Source organism: Leucoraja erinacea, chromosome 26, assembly GCF_028641065.1.
Source record: "Leucoraja erinacea ecotype New England chromosome 26, Leri_hhj_1, whole genome shotgun sequence".
In the NCBI taxonomy this organism is placed as follows: domain Eukaryota; kingdom Metazoa; phylum Chordata; class Chondrichthyes; order Rajiformes; family Rajidae; genus Leucoraja; species Leucoraja erinaceus.
The window spans coordinates 8,802,490-8,819,747 of record NC_073402.1 but is presented as its reverse complement, the minus strand read 5'-3'; the positions used below and the strand labels follow the sequence as shown (position 1 = coordinate 8,819,747).

Sequence of the window (17,258 nt, the reverse complement as noted above, 5' to 3'; positions counted from 1 at the left end):
GGACTTGCAGTTAGTTTAGTTTAGAGATACAGCATGGAAACAGGACCTTTGGCCCACCGAGTCTGTGCCATCCAATGATCACACTAGTTCTAATCGACAAACATGGGGCCAATTTTACATAAGCCAATTAACATACAAGTCTTTGGAATGTGGGAGGGAACCATAGCAACCAGGGAAAACCCACGTGGTCACAGGGTATGAACTCTGTAGAGAGCACCTGTACGCATGGTTAAACCCTGGTCTCTTGTGCTGCAATTCTACTGCTGTGCCACTGCACAGGATGAAATAAATCAGCCATGATTGAATAGCAGAGTAGACTTGATGGGCCGAATGGTCTAATTCTGCTCCCATGTCTTACAAGCCAGACATTCAGTAAGACTTACAAGCCAGACATTGACAGATTGAGGCTAAGTAGATTTGGGGGTGGAAGATTGCAACCATCATGTGGTCCACCCTGTTTTGACGAATGCAATCAACCCGGCGTGCATAATCAAATAAAATCAAATAGAACAAGTCGCCCAACAACTTTAGGCTGTGCAGGCCATATGCAAGAAGAAGTAGTAGATTTGGGAGGGGGGGGGGGGGGGGGGGTAGAGGGAACCTACAAATGCCAGTGATACAACTCGTTAGCAAGCCAGGATCATGCCTTTAGAAGTATCTCCCATGTCCTGGTATCAGTATGCCTCATCACACTCCTGATGATAACCAATGAGATTCACATTGCTCAAAGTTTTCAAAAAGTGTACTAGTATATTTGAAAAGATAAATATTTATTAATTGGACATTGAAGTTTTAACACCTTCCATCGCAATGCAGATGTTGCAGGCACCAGAGGTCACACAGGCGTCCCTTCCTTGCTGACAGACTGTTCTCTCTCTGCAGCCACTGCCTTGCGCCTCTGTCGTTCGGCAGCACGGATTTTCCTAACTTCCTGGAAAACCTGAATTAGAGAAAATGTCAGAGTGAGAGTAGGATAAGATGGGAATGCGACTGAGTGCGGGTGTTTGGATTTCCCTGCTACTTGGAGTCCGCACTGGCTTCCATTGTCCACCCTTTCATCCGATTCTTTGTTGCCAATCAAATTACCCAAAGATATATCTGTCAGCGTCCCTCATATTTTGTCACATCTTTTCATCTAAAATAAGTGTGGGGAACATTGAGAGAAATCTCGGCAGTAATTGTCATGTATCGTCTAATAACTCAACTTAAGGTTCATGCACAATAACCATCTTCGTTCTCAGTAATGTGCGCCTACTGGGCTGGAGTTCAGCCCGCATCACAGCCTTCAGCCCTTGCCCCACGACTGTTCTTTGTGGCCGACTTTGGACAATGTCCAATGGATGTCAGGTTGTTCGAATGCAAAGTTATCACAGCTGAAGTTGATCGCAGCTGCATGCGATATCAAGGTTTATCAGTAAAGGGTGGAAGCTCCAGTCAAACTATAACAGTATGGATATTGGTTTGGTTATGTCACCAGTGTTCCCAGTGACACTAGTGCACCCTCCAGAATCTCAGTGATGGAATCAGTTTGCCTATGGCACGCTTGCCTTCATTTTGTCAGGCATTAAGTATAAGCATCAGGAAGTTATGATGGAGCTCTATAGGACTTTGGTTAGGCCGCATTTGGAGTACTGCGTACAGTTCTGCTTGTCTCATTACAGGAAAGAATGTGGAGGCATAAGATAGTGCAGAAGAGTTTAATAGAACGCTGCCTTGATGTTGGACAGACTTGGATTTTTTTTTTTTTGGAAGGTCAGAGGTTAAGGGGAGACCTGAAAGAAGTAGATAAAATCATGAGAGGCATGGATAGGGTAGACAGACATTACTTTTTTCCTCAGAGTGGCAATGTCAAGGATTAGAAGGCATAGCTTCAAGATGAGAGATGTTTTAAAGGAGATGTGTGAGGCAAGCATTTGTACAGAGGGTGGTGAGTGCCTGGAACTTATTGCCAGAGATGGTGGTGGAAGCAGACACATTAGATGGATATGGCAGATGAGGCTTGTGTTGGTTCAGTACTCAAGTTATTCTTTAATGGATGACACTGGCACATGACCTCTGCAAACACAATATCCTCAAATGTTGCACTAAATGGTGATCAGAGAGGTTCAATTGACAGTTTAAGCCTTGCACGTCCTGAAGAAGGGTTGACTGCAGCTCCCAAATAACCACCCCTGATGAAACAACTGGCAGATATCCATACCTTTAAGCACAAAGCCTTCTTGGCAACCCATCGCTGTGTTGCCTTCCTGTAATACTCAGGGGGAAAGGTATACTGAACACCCAGCTGTGTGCAGACATTCTCGAAGACCTCGTAGCGTGTCCGCCGGAGGTACTTGAGCAGCTTCTTCCGTCTGTCGATTGCCAGCAACATGTAACGTTTGTTGGTCTTATCCTGGCCAAGTGGAAACGAGAATGAACACTGGATACTGGGTTGTGTAACTATCAGAGGCCCAAACATTGCCTCCAACATTAGGTCAGCTAACAAGATTGGAAAGGAGGGGAACCGTTCAGCCTCTGTCTTCTGTTCAATGGGCATAAATGGGAGAGTGCTCCCTTTAGCTCCGCGTAAGACAGTAGGACAAAAGCCACACAATGACCATGTTTAGAGAGCACAGGGCAATGGGAATACGCAGAGATGGATGCATTAATGGGGTTATTGGTTGATCTATGTGGCCTGTTCCTCTCCTACATTATTGGGAGATGCACACGTGGAGAGTAAGCGAGGCAGAACTCAGTGGCATTCATTGTCATGGTCATATTCATTAAGGGAGAGAAAAAGAGTTGACATTGAGCAAAATAGGAGGCTGAGAACAAAGGGAGTAGATTAACACAAAATGCTGGAGTAAACTCAGTGGGACCGGCAGCATCTCTGGAGAGAAGGAATGGGTGATGTTTCGGGCCGAGACTTCTTCTTAGTGCCTGTCCCGCTGAGTTACTCCAGTATTTTGTGTCTATCTTCAGTTTAAACCAGCATCTGCTGTTCCTTCATACACAGTCAGAGGGAGCAGAGTGGGAAGGAAAATTAGAATGGGAAAAGAGGGAAGGCAGGCTATTTTTAAATTGCAGAGTTGGCGGGAAGGAAAAGGAGGATGTCTGCAATAGTATGCAGCCAAAATTGTCAAAGTAACAACTATTTAACAACAGGCAGCAGGAACGATTTGTGACATTTGTTAATACAGAAAGTACGGATGTGTCTGCACAAAGATGCAGTGGAACTCCGATGTACACACCTTTCTGTGGAGCTGCAGGTGCTCTTGGTAATTCCGAATTTTTGCTGTTAGGATGGCAACTGTGGAAAGGAAGAGAGAAAGGTGGGTAATTTAACACATGACCCACCCTACACTTCACCCTGTGGGCAAGGGGCCAAATAATCAAGTGCTGCTAGTCTGAAGTTAAAAGATAACAGTAGAAACACTCGGCAGCTGCATCATCACATTTATGTTTCAGATTGCCTACAGTTTAGCTTGTCCCCTAGGTTTAGCTTTTTCAGAGTCTGTTACAGAATACAGAAAGGGGCTAAAGCAGGGACATGGGAGGAAACTCTAGCACCAAGATAATCAACTAGAGACATCAAATCTGCTTTTCTCTCCACAGATGCTGCAGGCCCTGCTGGACACTTGCAGCACATCCCACACAGAACCACTCGGGGGTTTGGTGAACTCCAAACACCACCATCTATCTCTGTCCTTTGGGTTCCTTTTTGACTAACCTGTCATGTGGGACCTTATCAAAAGCTTTGCTAAAATCAGTGCAAGGTGCATCATTGCTCTCACCAACTCTGGCTGTTACCACATCAAGAAATAATTCAATCCCGAGTCAGACATGGCGTACCATAACAATGCCAGGGCAGATACAGTAGAGCTATTTAAGAGGTTTTTAGATGGGTACATGAATAAGCAGTTGCTATCGTTTTCGGCACAGACATTATGGGCCAGAAGATTATATTAAACCCCTCTGTTGCAATTGGTCTGAATCAAAGCGCCATAAGGCCCAGCAACAGTCCCTTTGACCCAACTTGCCCGTGTTGGCCACTAATCAGGCCTTCTACATTCTAATCAACATTGTTGATATAAACCATAAGCAGCAATGGGCCCAGCAATGAACTAGAGGCACACAACTAGACACAGACCACCGGTTCAAAAAAATACCTGTCACCATCACCCACGGCTTCCTTCCATGAAGCCAATTCTTTATCCAATTGGCTAGCTGACCCAAGAACCCATGCGATCTAACCTTCTCGAGCAACCTACCACACTAAACCTAATCAAATGCCTTGCTGAAGTCCATATAGATGGCTTGGCCCTCAACAGCTTTACTGCTTACTTCTTAAAAAAAACTCAATCAGATTCGTAAGACACAATCTCCCACGTACACAACCACACTGGCTATCTCTAATTAGCCCGTCTATCCAAATTCATATCCAGTCTTCCAGCACCTCACCCATGTCTAATGATGATTCATATACAACAGCCACGGCGCATACAATTTCTTGCCTGGCTTTCAACAGTATCCTTGGATATATATGATCAGGCCCAGGAGATTTGTCTATCTTAATACAGTCCCTGTCTTTATTGGGAAAGTTAATTCCCCTACTATGACAACCTTATTAGTCTTAGCCTGCAATCTTCTGGAATATTTGATGTTCTAATTCCCGTTGACTATTTGAGGGCCTATAGTACACTCCCAGCAAACAGATCATCCCCGTTTTATTTTTCAGCTCCACCCATATAGCCTCACAGGACGAACCATCAGTAATGTCACCTTGAACCATTGCTGTGACATTCTCCTTGATCAATAAAGCAACTCCTCTTTACCCGCACCTCTAGCACCTGTACTTTGGGATATTTGCCAGCCCTGTCCCTCTCTCAGCCAGGTTTCCGTAATGGCTACACTGTCCCTGTCACACATACCTACTCACATCGTGAGTTCATCCGCCTTGCTTGTCAGGCCTCTCAGTAAAATAAATGCAATTCAATCCAACACTCCCCCTGCCAATGTGGTTTAAACTCTTCTGAGTAGTGCTAGCAAATCTGCCTACCAGGATATTGGTTCCCTTTCATCCCTCTTGTACGGGTCATCTCTACACCAGAAGAGATCCTAATGGTCCAGAAATTTGAATCCATGCACCAACACCTCAGCCATGCATTTATCTGCCCTTCTGCAGTTGTACAGAGCCCTAGTGAGACCACACCTGGTGTATTGTGTGCAGTTTTGGTCTCCAAAATTTGAGGAAGGACATTCTTGCTATTGAGGGAGTGTAGCATAGGTTCACAAGGATAATTCCCAGGATGGCGTCATAATCTGAGAGAATGGAGCGGCTGGGCTTGTATACTCTAGAATTTAAAAGGATGAGAGGGAATCTTATTGAAACATATAAGATTATTAATGGTTTGGACAGGCTAGTGGCAGGAAACATGTTCCCGATGTTGGGGGAGTCCAGAACCAGGGGTCACAGTTTAAGAATAAGGGGCAAGCCATTTAGAACGGAGATGAGGAAACACTTTTTCACACAGAGAGTTATCTGTGGAATTCTCTCCCTCAGAGGGCGGTGGAGGCTGGTTCTCTGGATACTTTCAAGATAGAGCTAGATAGGGCTCTTGAAGATAGCAGTCAGGTGATATAGGGAAAAGCCAGGAACAGGGTACTGATTGTGGATGATCAGCCATGATCACATTGAATGGCTGTGCTGGCTCGAAGGGTCGAATGGCCTACTCCTGCACCTATTGTCTATTTTCCTATGTCATTTGTGCCAACGTGAACAATGTCTTCTGGTGGCTCCCCGTCCTCCTTGAGGATGTCATGCAGCCACTCCGAGACATCCTGGACCCTGGCATCAAGAACTCCACCCTGGAGTCTCAATTGTTGTCACAGAATCCCCTGTCTGCCTCCGAACTAATGAGACTCCTACTGCTATGGCTCTGCTTGACATTACCCTTCCCCTCCACACAGCACATCCTCACTCACCACTCAGGTCTCTCCTAATAAGGTGCTCTGCTACAACTTGCCTTATTTTTATTGACTGCGAAATTAGCTAATTTTTATCACTAAACCCATCCACCGGCTGCCCTTTGAAATGTCCTGCTGCTGCTGCTTCAACCTTGGAATAGACTCAATCAACCAATTTAGCAGCTCTTTTGAAATCTGCTACTTCTGCTCAGACACTGAAACCCACTTATTCAGCCAATGCAGCACTGACTCAACCAATCCTCTTAAATTTAAACAGATTTTGCGATGTGTTTTTTATGCCCCGGCATACACCAAAACAATAATTCAATGGGTGTTCATTTTTATTGCCTATACTCTGAGCATGCTTCACTGACACGGAACAATAGTAGACCAAGGCCCTCTGCCCCTCTTCTCCGCCAGAAACACGACTCGGCCTTTCCTCGGCATCCTTCCCAATAATAAACAATAACTCTATTGACCTGTGGAGAGTACTTACACTCAGCAACTGATTGGTATCGTATGCAGTAAATTCCAAATATTTACGGCCCTCTGGAAAGGCTGAACCAGAACAACTTACTTCCTCCATGGACATCACAACTGGCCATTACTGCGGAAACTTGTCCACCTGCAACATTAACCCAGTGATTCTCTCTCCATTAGCACAGCCTGATATGCTGGGCATGTCCTGTATCTCTGCCGTGGTAACACATAGTGGAGACAATGACACATTATCACCTAACTCCCCATTCGCCTGTAGTGGATTTAAACATGTCACCCCTCCATCCCTCTCAGCCTCCCCTGCAATTTTAAATTCTTCAAATTTATTTTTCCCAATCTTTGATGAAGGGTCTCTGACCCGAGATGTTGAACGTTTTTCTCTCCACAGATGCTGCCTGACCTGTTGAGTGTTTCCAACATTTTCTGTTTTTAAATGCAAAATTGTGTGGAGTTCAATAAAATTACATGAAATTTAATTGAAACTAATAAGGTTTTTAAGACATTTGACAGGGTGGAATCTGATAGGCTGTATCCTGAATGCAGAAATTAAAATGGGAGACAGATTAGGATAAGGAGTCGCGCTTTTAGATGCTTTTACACAGAGGGTTTTATTTTATAATTCTCTATCCCCAGAGGGCTTTGGGTATGGAGACACAGAGTTTATTTGGCACAGTCATGTCTGGGAAATAGTGATTGGGTAGGGAAATGGAGCTGATGTCAAGGAACAGCAATAGTCCTGCTTCACCTGTGTCCTGAGCTATTGTTAGTGGTTGAAATGCTAGTGGAAGGCAAAATAAAAAGCACTCACTTTGGACTTCCGTGGAACCAACGTCAATGGGACTCCTCCGCACCTTCTCCACCAGAAGGCTGGTTTTCAGCTGCAGCTTCTCTCTCTAAAAGTGAGTCAGTCACACAATCAAATCTGTACCAGTAGAAGGGTCAAAGCAGAGTCAACAGCACGAGGAGGAAATAAAGGCTAACCCTGCCCTTTCACCCTATCCACAGTGAGAATCTCTGGAAGGAGTACTCCTGAGAACTGTCGGCCCCGTGACTGTATACACTGGACATATGTGATTAAACTCTCATCAATAGTCAGGCCGTTACTAAGTTCAAGATGCTATTGCAAGATATTAATTAGTTTTGTTAGGCAGCATCTTTTCACAACTTGCCTAAAATGTTCCATGATCACACAAGGATAGTGGAAATACACAATATTCAGTGCAAAATCTTAAACTTTCTCTCCTTTCTGAAACTAATAACATGACAACCATCATCACAGTCTCGTCAGTCCTCTCCAACGTTCTATTTCCATCCATCTTTGAAGGTTTTCCAGTAACATCTGTAGCCTTTAGCCAAGTCAGTCAACTGTAGTGATCTGGGGCTTGTGATGTTATCATCTTCCTCTCCACTCTCCCCATATTCTTTCACCATTATTTAACAGTTACACATTCAGTCTCCTTCTCTATATTCAGCCCTGAATCACCTGACTAGAAATGTCATCTAAATGCTCCCTGACCCACTGATTGCTTCAGTGCTTCGTGACTGGTTAGCTCTCAACAAAAGCTTTTCACTGGTACCTCGGTACACGTGCCAATAAACTAAACTAAAACTAAACTTTTGCCTAAGATTTAAGCATCTGCAGTCTCTTGTGTCTTCGCTTTTGGAATGCCAGCCACAGTGCTTTTCTTAAACACAATCCAAAAATGGGAAGGACTTACATGACTTGCCATTTCCAGTGACAACAATCTTTGAACCACGTCATCAGTCCTGTAGAAAAACACATCATAGTCCTTACATACAAGAGTTAGGGCCAAAGCCTTTATATTCCTGCCCCGCTTCCTTCTTTGCCCTCCTGCACATCATTCCAATTCTGTCAGCATCTGCTTCCTGGCTCAGTAATGATATATAACAGGCCAGATGAGCAAGTGGCTTGACGTGCAACATTCCTGCTCATGAACAAATGTTTTCTCCATCTCCCTCAATGTTCATCCGCATTTTCCAAAGCCCCACTCAGTAACACTTCACTCAGTAACCACATTCTGTGTATCCTCACTCCCAGACTCACTCCCCCCCGTTTGAAGAGCTTTCCTCAAATGCACCAACTCACTCAGACAGAGCAACCACAGCAATTCATCCATTCTGTAATGCAGGGGTTAAAAAACAAATGGGCTCCCATTCAGTAGAATTCTATACCCAGTATTTGGCAATTTGATATTCAAAATACCAGGTAAGGATTTCCTCTTTCTCAGCACAATATTCTTCAATGGTTTGAAAGTTTGTTTTGTTCAGAACCTGATCAATGTATTCAAACTGTCTAAAATAAACAGGCCCGGGTTCAAATAAGTAGTGACAACTTTAAATTAAAACAACAGCCAACAAAAATACATTAAAGTGTTTACTTTTTAACACTCAGCCTAATTTAAATATGGCAGCACTTTTGTAAAGACTTGACTGATTGAACTGTAATGTAACACTGTGGGTGTCAAAAGGGACGTTAAACTGAGCTGATGGCTGGGAAACACTGAAGGAGATTCCCAAAAGGCATCTCGACTTGGCTGCAAACAAACACATCAGGGTCTTATGCAGCACACTTTTGCAGGTAAGTTCAGGGGAGAGTCTATGCAAAAGGAGGCAGTGTAGTTCAGATAATTGTGGAAATCCCATTGTGAACAGTGGGATCAGTTAATATTTTTTTTTTTTAATTCTAGGACATTCAAGATGTCCTCTTTCTTTAGTACTACACTTCCTCCCACCCTCCATTACATCGGCAATTACATCGGCAAGATCAAGCATAGACTCAGCAATTATTAGTCAGGCCTGCTGGATCTCCCGGTTGCAAACCATTTTAACTACATTTTCATATCTGCACTGACCGTTCTGTTCTGGGTCTTCCATTACCAGTGACCACACGCGCAATCTAGAGGAACAGCATTTTATATTCCAAGCTATTGATAGCTTATAACCTAACAGTATGAACAATGAATCATCCAATTTTAGGAGAACCATTTATTGAAATCTTTATTTTCATTTCTTCTTCCCCTCCTTTCCGCTGTGCCCCACCTGGACTTGCACCCATTTCCAGCCTTCCCATCAATCTATAATTCCTTCCACTGGCTTCACAATTCGCACCTTCTATCCTTATCTCACATCTTTTCATCTCTGTCCTTTGTCTAATCATCAATTCCCCCAGCATTCACCAGGCTTTGTCCTGCCCCTTCTCTCAGCTTTCTCCCCCCATCCCCCACCAAAATGTCTCTGACAAAAAGAATCCCGACCTGAAACCTCACCAATCCATATTCTCCAGAGATGCTGCCCGAGCTGTTGAATTACTTCAACATTTTGTTTTGTTTTTTTCGTTAAACAACATCTGCAGTCTCTTGTGTCTACCGGGTTTAAGAGCTATGCTTCAGCAGAAGTTGCTTAGTTCTCAGCCACTTGATGACAGTTGGCAGCAGCCCTCCATTTACAAGTACATGCTGGCCCCTAACAGCTCTCACTTTGTTTCAGATTCTGCTAGACAGAAAGGTGTTGGAACAAGCCACGTACTTGCTCACAACCGCCACATCTCGGTAGTTTTTCTTCAACATAGTTGGGGACAGATCATCCAACTGGCTGGGAAATTCTATCAAAGAAAAATGTTACATTGAAGAGCACTGAGACTTCATTCAATTACACAGAAAACAATCATGCATGTACAAACTTTGTAAACACTGAATTAGTCCACTCAGCCGTCCTTATTCTACAGTTCTCCTGTAACTATAACCTTGTAAAACTTCCCATTGAAAATGTTTCCATCATATCACCAGGTGGAAATGTTCTGCCCCCGTTGCTACGCAACCCTCTTTAATCCCACAGTCTCTCCACTTCCTAGTGTTCTTTCCATTCAATCTGAAGCACAGTCCCAACCCAAAATGTCATCAGTCCATCCGATCCAAAGATTCTGCCTGACCCTTTGAGTTCCTCCAGCACTTTGCATTTTGCTCACGATGCCAGCACCTGCACTCTGTTTCCCTCCATCCTGGTTCTCCTGTCACGTTCCCATTCCTCAGCCAAGTTTAAACCCTTCACAAAAACATTAACAAACCCGCGGGGATACTGGTCCTGCTCACATCGAGGTCCTACCTGCCCCAACCACAGTCCCAAAGGCTCATAATTAGAGAGCCCGCACTCCAGCTTGTACATTCATTTGCCCTATTCTCTTTTTCCTGTACTTGTTAACATGTGCAACTGGGAGCAATCCCAACCTTTGAGGTCCTGTGTTTTATAATACCTTTTCCAACTTCCTAAAATCTGCTGCAGAGACTTAATTCTTCCCTTCCTTCAACCCTTGTCATTGGTACTAACATGAACCACAATTTAGTTCTTCACCCACTCCCTCACAACCATTCAATCTGCTCTTTTGCCCTGGCATTTGGGAGGTGACTTATCACCTTGTAGTCACACCTCTGATCACAGCATCACCAGTGCGTTCCTCCAACCATTAAATCCCACCACTATTACTTTCCCGCTTGCTCCTCCACTACGGCCCTGCGCCACTGTGATATTTTGCTTCTCGCTCTGTCTGCCAGTCAGTGTCAGGCCTTTCCCCTTGGAGCTAACACAGGAGCCAGGGTTCTCTGAGGGAGGTCACAAACTCAGCTGCTCCCCCAGCGCTGAGCTGCACTCACCTGGTGTCCTCCTCGACACCGCAGCATAGCGACAGCCGGCCGGCTCCCACCCCGCACCTGCAACAGACACGGGGAACGTCAGTGGGCTTGTCAGCCCCCAGCACCGGCCGCCATCCCCGGGTTATCCAACCCCCCCCCCGTCACTGCCAACCTACCTCCCTCCTCGCTCCAACACCTCCCCAGCCGGGTTTCCTCCCTCAGGTTCCCGCCTCCCTGGATCCCTCCCCTCGACCCCCCAGGTCTCTGGCTTTGTCCTACCCGCCCTTTCCCATCGCTGGGATTTCTCCCAAGGGCGGATTCCCCTCTCTACCCCATCCTCGGCCCCCCCCCGTCCCCGGGTCGCCCCGCAGCCTGACCCAGTCGCCATCCAGGCCCGGGGGCCGCCGCCCTGCTCCAGCCGAGGAGGAGGCCGCGAGCCCCGGGCTCCAGCAGCGCGCACACCGCCCTCCGCAGCATCCCCGCGTCAGCGGCAGCGCGCCCGACACGTCATCAGGCCGCGCCCGACAGATGGAGTGACGGGCGGTGCCGTTGCTGGGGTGACGGGCGGGGCGATCGCGTTGCCGGGGTGACGGGCGGGGCGATCGCGTTGCCGGGGTGCGGGGCGGGGCGATCGCGTTGCCGGGGTGACGGGCGGGGCGATCGCGTTGCCGGGGTGCGGGGCGGGGCGATAGCGGTGACGGGGTGCGGGGCGGGGCGATAGCGGTGACGGGCGAGGCGTTGCCGGGGTGACGGAGGGCGGGGCGGGGCTTTGTCGGGGTGACGGACGGGCGGGGCGGTTGCCGGGGTGACTTGCTTGCCGGCCGGGTGCGTTGCCGGAGTGACGGGCGGCTCCACGGCGGGGAGTTGCTGCCGAGACTGGGCCTGGACACCAGGACACACTAATTGCAGGTAGTTCTGTGATAACGCCAATGAGGGAACACTGTTTACATTACGCGGACTGAGCCGGTTACAATGCAATTCCCACCGGGAACTGGAGAGCGACTTGAAACGTGCAAAGAAACAACTGCAGGCGCGGAAGGGTCCCGACCCTAAACATCAGCCGCCCATTCCCTCCCTCCACAGATGTTGCCTGACCCACCGAGTTCCTCCACCACATTTGTAGATCAATTTATGCTACTTACACAGATTTATCTTACTAATAAATCCATTATCTCATTTTAAGAATATTTTCTTCATTTGCAGAACTTTGATGTTTGACCAACGATATACTAGTTTTTTGGCAATTAAACTCACGTTGTAACCAATTGGTCAGACCTCTCCCCTCAAATACTGAACCTGCCTAAAGTACGATAGGAGCAATCCAGACAGGAGATGGGAAAGAAGGATGCTTGCGAAAAAGAAAACAATATTTTGGTACCAATACTTAGTTTGATAGAAACATCAGAAAAGCAGATAGATGCATCAAAGCTTCCATGGTGAAAATTATTTGAGACGGGAAGTAGAGCAGCCAAAGGAGCAAGATCAGTAGGAAATTTGGGCAGGTAAATGGCAGATAGAGTTAATTTAGACAAGTGGGAAGAATTGCATTTTGGGAGTTCAAATGCAAGATAAAAGGATACAGTAATGGTATGATTTTTGGAAAAAATAATGTAGAGAGGGATCCTGGATGCATGTCCATTGCTCCCAGATAGCGGCTTCACATGGATAGGATGTTGAAGAAGGCTAACTTGATGCTTGCTTCTATCAGTCAAGGCGGAGTACAAAAGATGGGAAATTAGATATCAAATTATCCTGAGAAGTGCATTCAAGGAGACAAAAAGGACATGGAATATGCAATAAACAGTGGTTTTAGTGCTGGATTGGTGTGCTGTGGAGGAACAGTGGAACATGGAGTTTAGATCCATAGATCCCCAGGAATCAGTAATTTACTACATATGAAATGTTTTTCTTTCTAAGCGTTGTGGCATTGGTTTTGAAGCCAGGTTGACAGAGACTGCACTGAGGTGGAAGATTACAACCTTCACGTGGTCCGCCCTGTTTCGACTAATGCAATCAACTCGACGTACACAAACGGAAGATCAAATAGAACAAGTTGTCCTACAAATTTAGGCTGTGCACGCCACACGATAGAAGAAGTGACTGCACTGACACTTGTAGTTGGGTGAACTCGCATAACATGGTTTGTTTCTAAAGACAGACAATAATGGCAAGAAAGTCCAGGTCCGAACAGGGGCATAGTCCTTCATCGTCATTGAGGTGGCATAATTAATGGTCTGTCTTTTACTCCCCCTTTCTTCCTCTTACTTCGTCATGCATTCTCTCCCTTCTTTGGCTAGAACTCCTGGGTTTATAAGGAGTAGGACTTACACGGTGCACATAACCACTTATTGGATCCAGCTGTGGCTCACTTGACTGGCCTTAGCTCAGTCTAGAGAGCCAGTGTTTTCAGCAGCCAGGCACTGTTGGTAGGCTTCTTCAGGCCCATCTGCTGGCAACAAGGATTGGAGTGGACCTTAGGTTGGCTGCATCGTCACAGCTTGTACAGAGCAGTGAGACTACATACATACAGAAACATAATTGGCGAGTTTCAAGCATAGTTGTAGGAAAGAACGGATTCGTTGTGGGATGTGAAAACTATTAAGGGCTTTAGGTGGAAAAGAGAACTTGGAAATCGGGTAATAATTTACAAAGATAAAGATGTTTTTCAAGTATGCTTGTACTTTCTGACATGAAATGTGTTGCCTACCAGCCTATATCACACATGATCTTTGGGTAATGATATAGAAGAACATGTTTAATGATGACCATTCTAGAATCATTAAAACATTTAGAACATCCAAGAACAAAAATATTTGACGCCAATTGACCCATTGAGTCCATGTTGACTCTTAAAGCAACCTTGTCTATCCCATGTCAGAAATACTGGAGAAACTCAGCGGGTGCAGCAGCATCTATGGAGCGAAGGAAATAGGCAACGTTTCGGGCCAAAACCGTTCTTCAGACTTGTCTATCCCATTTTGTTCCCTGTAACAGATTCTCTCTCTCGTATGCATGAAGATATACGAGACATATGCCTGACTGACTGCCATTTCTCTCTCTTGTAACACGAGGTAGAAAACACTCACAACTTAAATTGCCTCTGCACTGGAAAGTCAATAAAACACTCTTGACTTGGAAGGATCCTCCCTTTCGTAGAAGATGCTGCTGTAGAATCTGGAGCCACAGCCAATGCCAATACTTTAGAAAATGGAACTGGATCTAAACTGCAACTTCCACTAATCTACACAGGCACCGTTCTCCACTATTTCCCCACTACATCAATGACTGCATCGGTGCTGCCTCCTGCATCTGTGCAGAACTTGTTGATTTAATCAACTTTGGCACTAACTTCTACCCTCCACATAAATTCCCTTGGACCATCTCTGACACATCTCCCACCTTTATTGATCTGTTTCCATCACTATCAACAGAAGTCTACTATAAACTCACTGACTCCCAGTTATCTTCACCTCATAGAAACATAGAAATTAGGTGCAGGAGTAGGCCATTCGGCCCTTCGAGCCTGCACCGCCATTCAATATGATCATGGCTGATCATCCAACTCAGTATCCCGTACCTGCCTTCTCTCCATACCCCCTGATCCCCTTAGCCACAAGGGTCACATTTCATCTCATCCTGTCTCTTGTAAGGACACCATCCCCTACACTCAATTTCTCCATCTCTGCTGCATCTGCTCCCAAGGTGACGCTTTTTCACTCTCGGACATTCGAGATATCCTTTCTATAGTGAACATAGTTTCCCCCTGCTGTTGTGGATGGATCCTCACCCGCGTCTCCTCTGTGTCCTGCAGTTCTGCTCGTGCTCATCCCTCTCTCCACATGGATTAAAGATAGAATTCCCCTGCTTCTCACCTTCCACCCCACCAACCACCGCATCCAACATACACATCATCCTTGGACATTTCCAACACATCTTCCCGTCCCCACTCCTATCCGCTTTCCACAGTGACTGCTCCCTCCGCAACTCCTCGGTTCACATCCCTTTTCACCCAAACTGCCCCCCACCCCAGGTACTTACCCCTGCAACTATAGATGTTACACCTGTCCCTACACCTCCTCCTTCACTTTCACCCAGGGACCCCAGCAGCATTTCCATGCCCTCTAGTGGCAGCAACATCTTGGTGAATCTTTCCTGGAATCAAACCCTCCAGATTAGAGGTTGGTCCCCACAATACAGGGGTTACCTGTGGAGGCCATATGCCCATGAGACAGTGTGGTGTGAGCTAGTTGGCAACTGGTAGCAATTGCCCAGATGGAGGCAAAGTCATAAAGTGTGGTGGGGAGATGATTTGCATCACATTTTGGTTTCTGAAGAGTTGTACCCAAGAGTTTTACAAGTCATCCCCCTTAATGTACTATAACTTTTCTAATCTATTTTCTTCTTATTTATTTTTTCTTCTTACTTCCTTTCTTATCATTCTTCCTTCTCTTTTACATTCCTTTTATTTCGATCTCTGTAATTTCCTTCCTTTACTTTTTGTCATCCTCTCTCTGCTGCTCCCAATCCCATTTTCCTGCATTAATGCTATATCTCTCTCCTGTTAAGATGCCTTTTAAATGTTGTTACCGTTACTGCCTCCACCACCTCCTCGAGAAGCCCTTTCCAGATATCAACTACTGTGTGTGTGAAAACTTACTCCTAAGATCTCTTTTAAACCTCTTTCTGACATTAAACCTATGACCTCCAATTTTGGACAACCCTATCAATTGAAATAGACCACCCTATTTCACCCTAATTATCCACCCTATCTATGCCTCAGAATTTTTTATATACCTCTATCATGACACCGCTGTGTCCTTTGCTCCAGAGAAAACAGACTCAATCTATCCAATCTCTCCTGATAATTAAAGCCCTCCAATCTAGGAAACCACCTTGTGAATATTTTCTGTATCGTCTCTTGCTCAACTATTCCTCCCGATAGTGTGGTGACTAGAACTGCCCACGATACTCTGTTTGGTCTCCGTGTGGTCTAACTAACATTTTGTACAACTGTTAGCATGACGCCCCAACTCTTGTACTCGATATTTCGACCAAGGAAGGCAAGCGTGCCAAACACTTTCTTTACCTCCCTGTGGTTCCATTTTCAGGGAACTGTGTACTTTGTACATCCTTCCCTAGTTTAACTACCCAAAGTGCATCACTTTGCACTTGTCAGAGTTAAATTCCATCTGCCATTTCTTCAATATCAATATCCTGTTGTAACCTTAGATAACGTTCATGATCGTCCACTAGATAGCTCCATGTAATCCGTAAACTTATCGTTGAATCTGAAAATTCCAAGGAATAGCTGAGAGTGACAGAAATGGGTATCCCTTGAGGCTGATGCTGGGGAACAAATATCCAGGTTGAGGAAGATTTGGAGCTTTTTCTTGTATCTTCTTCTGACCGTCTGAAGAACATGAAATCCCAAAGATGCTTTTGATTCCAGAATTGGGATTATCAATCAGAACCTCTTTGCAACTGCAATGGCAGAGCAGAATTAACAGGGGACAGAGAAATAAATAATTTACAGGCTGTACAGGTTTATGTAGACTTTAATAAGGTGCTCTGCACATGAAGAGCGCTAAAAAAAAAGATGTCAGTTACTGCATGAAGGGCTATGGATAAGAACACTGTCTGGTTAGCTGTTAAAACTGATGACTGCACTTAACTTTTCTGCCAATGCGTCATTCTAGACAGTCATGGAAATCAGTGCAAACACCCAGTTAATTTTATGAACAAAACGAGTAGGAATAACAGCACACAAATAGCTCTCCTTTAAAGATACACAAAGCTACCATGAGCTAAACTCATCAGTGATGTAAACAGAGATTTTGAGGAACGAGGTTTGGATCTTGCTGCCATAGTTAACGAGCTCACTCACAGCTGGAAGAACAGCCGAGAGGCCACAGAGGGGCCACTGGATTCTTGAAAGAGCAGGTCTCTCAGTTTTGTCCAGATCTCATGCCCATTTATAGATCCTTGCACCCTGCAGGACTTTGCAATTTAAAACCTGCACACACGTGGATATATTCTGCTTGAGGAATCGGCCTCTGGCTGCTCCGAATGTATGTGGAGAGGGAAGCATCAGGATGGCCGTCACCACAGAGACAGCTCACGTACACAAGCACGTCATTGGTTTAACAATGTATCTTTGTACAACTCACA

The 17,258-nt window shown here is 45.5% G+C and overlaps 2 protein-coding genes across 2 annotated transcripts in view; both read right to left on the bottom strand.

Moving 5' to 3' along the window:
* Nucleotides 1-753: 753 nt before the first annotated feature.
* On the bottom strand, nucleotides 754-11,623 carry mrps15 (mitochondrial ribosomal protein S15). Its single transcript, XM_055656105.1, has 8 exons — nucleotides 11,468-11,623; nucleotides 11,112-11,168; nucleotides 9,991-10,066; nucleotides 8,163-8,211; nucleotides 7,253-7,337; nucleotides 3,231-3,289; nucleotides 2,201-2,392; nucleotides 754-940 (listed from the first exon to the last, which is right to left on the bottom strand). The coding sequence occupies exons 1-8, from the start codon at nucleotides 11,565-11,567 to the stop codon at nucleotides 836-838; spliced, it is 723 nt and encodes a 240-aa protein (XP_055512080.1). The 5' UTR covers nucleotides 11,568-11,623; the 3' UTR covers nucleotides 754-835.
* The window catches only part of LOC129709572 (histone acetyltransferase KAT6A-like), an 18,316-nt gene continuing 12,658 nt past the window's right edge, over nucleotides 11,601-17,258 (bottom strand). Inside the window, exons 8-9 of the mRNA XM_055656021.1 lie at nucleotides 16,889-16,976; nucleotides 11,601-12,030 (exon numbers count right to left, since the gene is read on the bottom strand). Of these exons, the coding sequence (XP_055511996.1) occupies nucleotides 11,601-12,030; nucleotides 16,889-16,976 (518 nt within the window). The remainder of the gene's footprint in view (nucleotides 12,031-16,888; nucleotides 16,977-17,258) is intronic.

Coding starts and splice junctions, on each gene's coding strand:
- mrps15 (XM_055656105.1), bottom strand. CDS start 11,567: ATGCTGCGGAGGGCGGTGTGCGCGCTGCTGGAGCCCGGGGCTCGCGGC. Junction 2,393..3,230: donor ACCTGCAGCTCCACAGAAAG/GTGTGTACATCG, acceptor CCACTTGGCCAG/GATAAGACCAACAAACGTTA. Junction 941..2,200: donor AGAAGGCTTTGTGCTTAAAG/GTATGGATATCT, acceptor TCTCTAATTCAG/GTTTTCCAGGAAGTTAGGAA.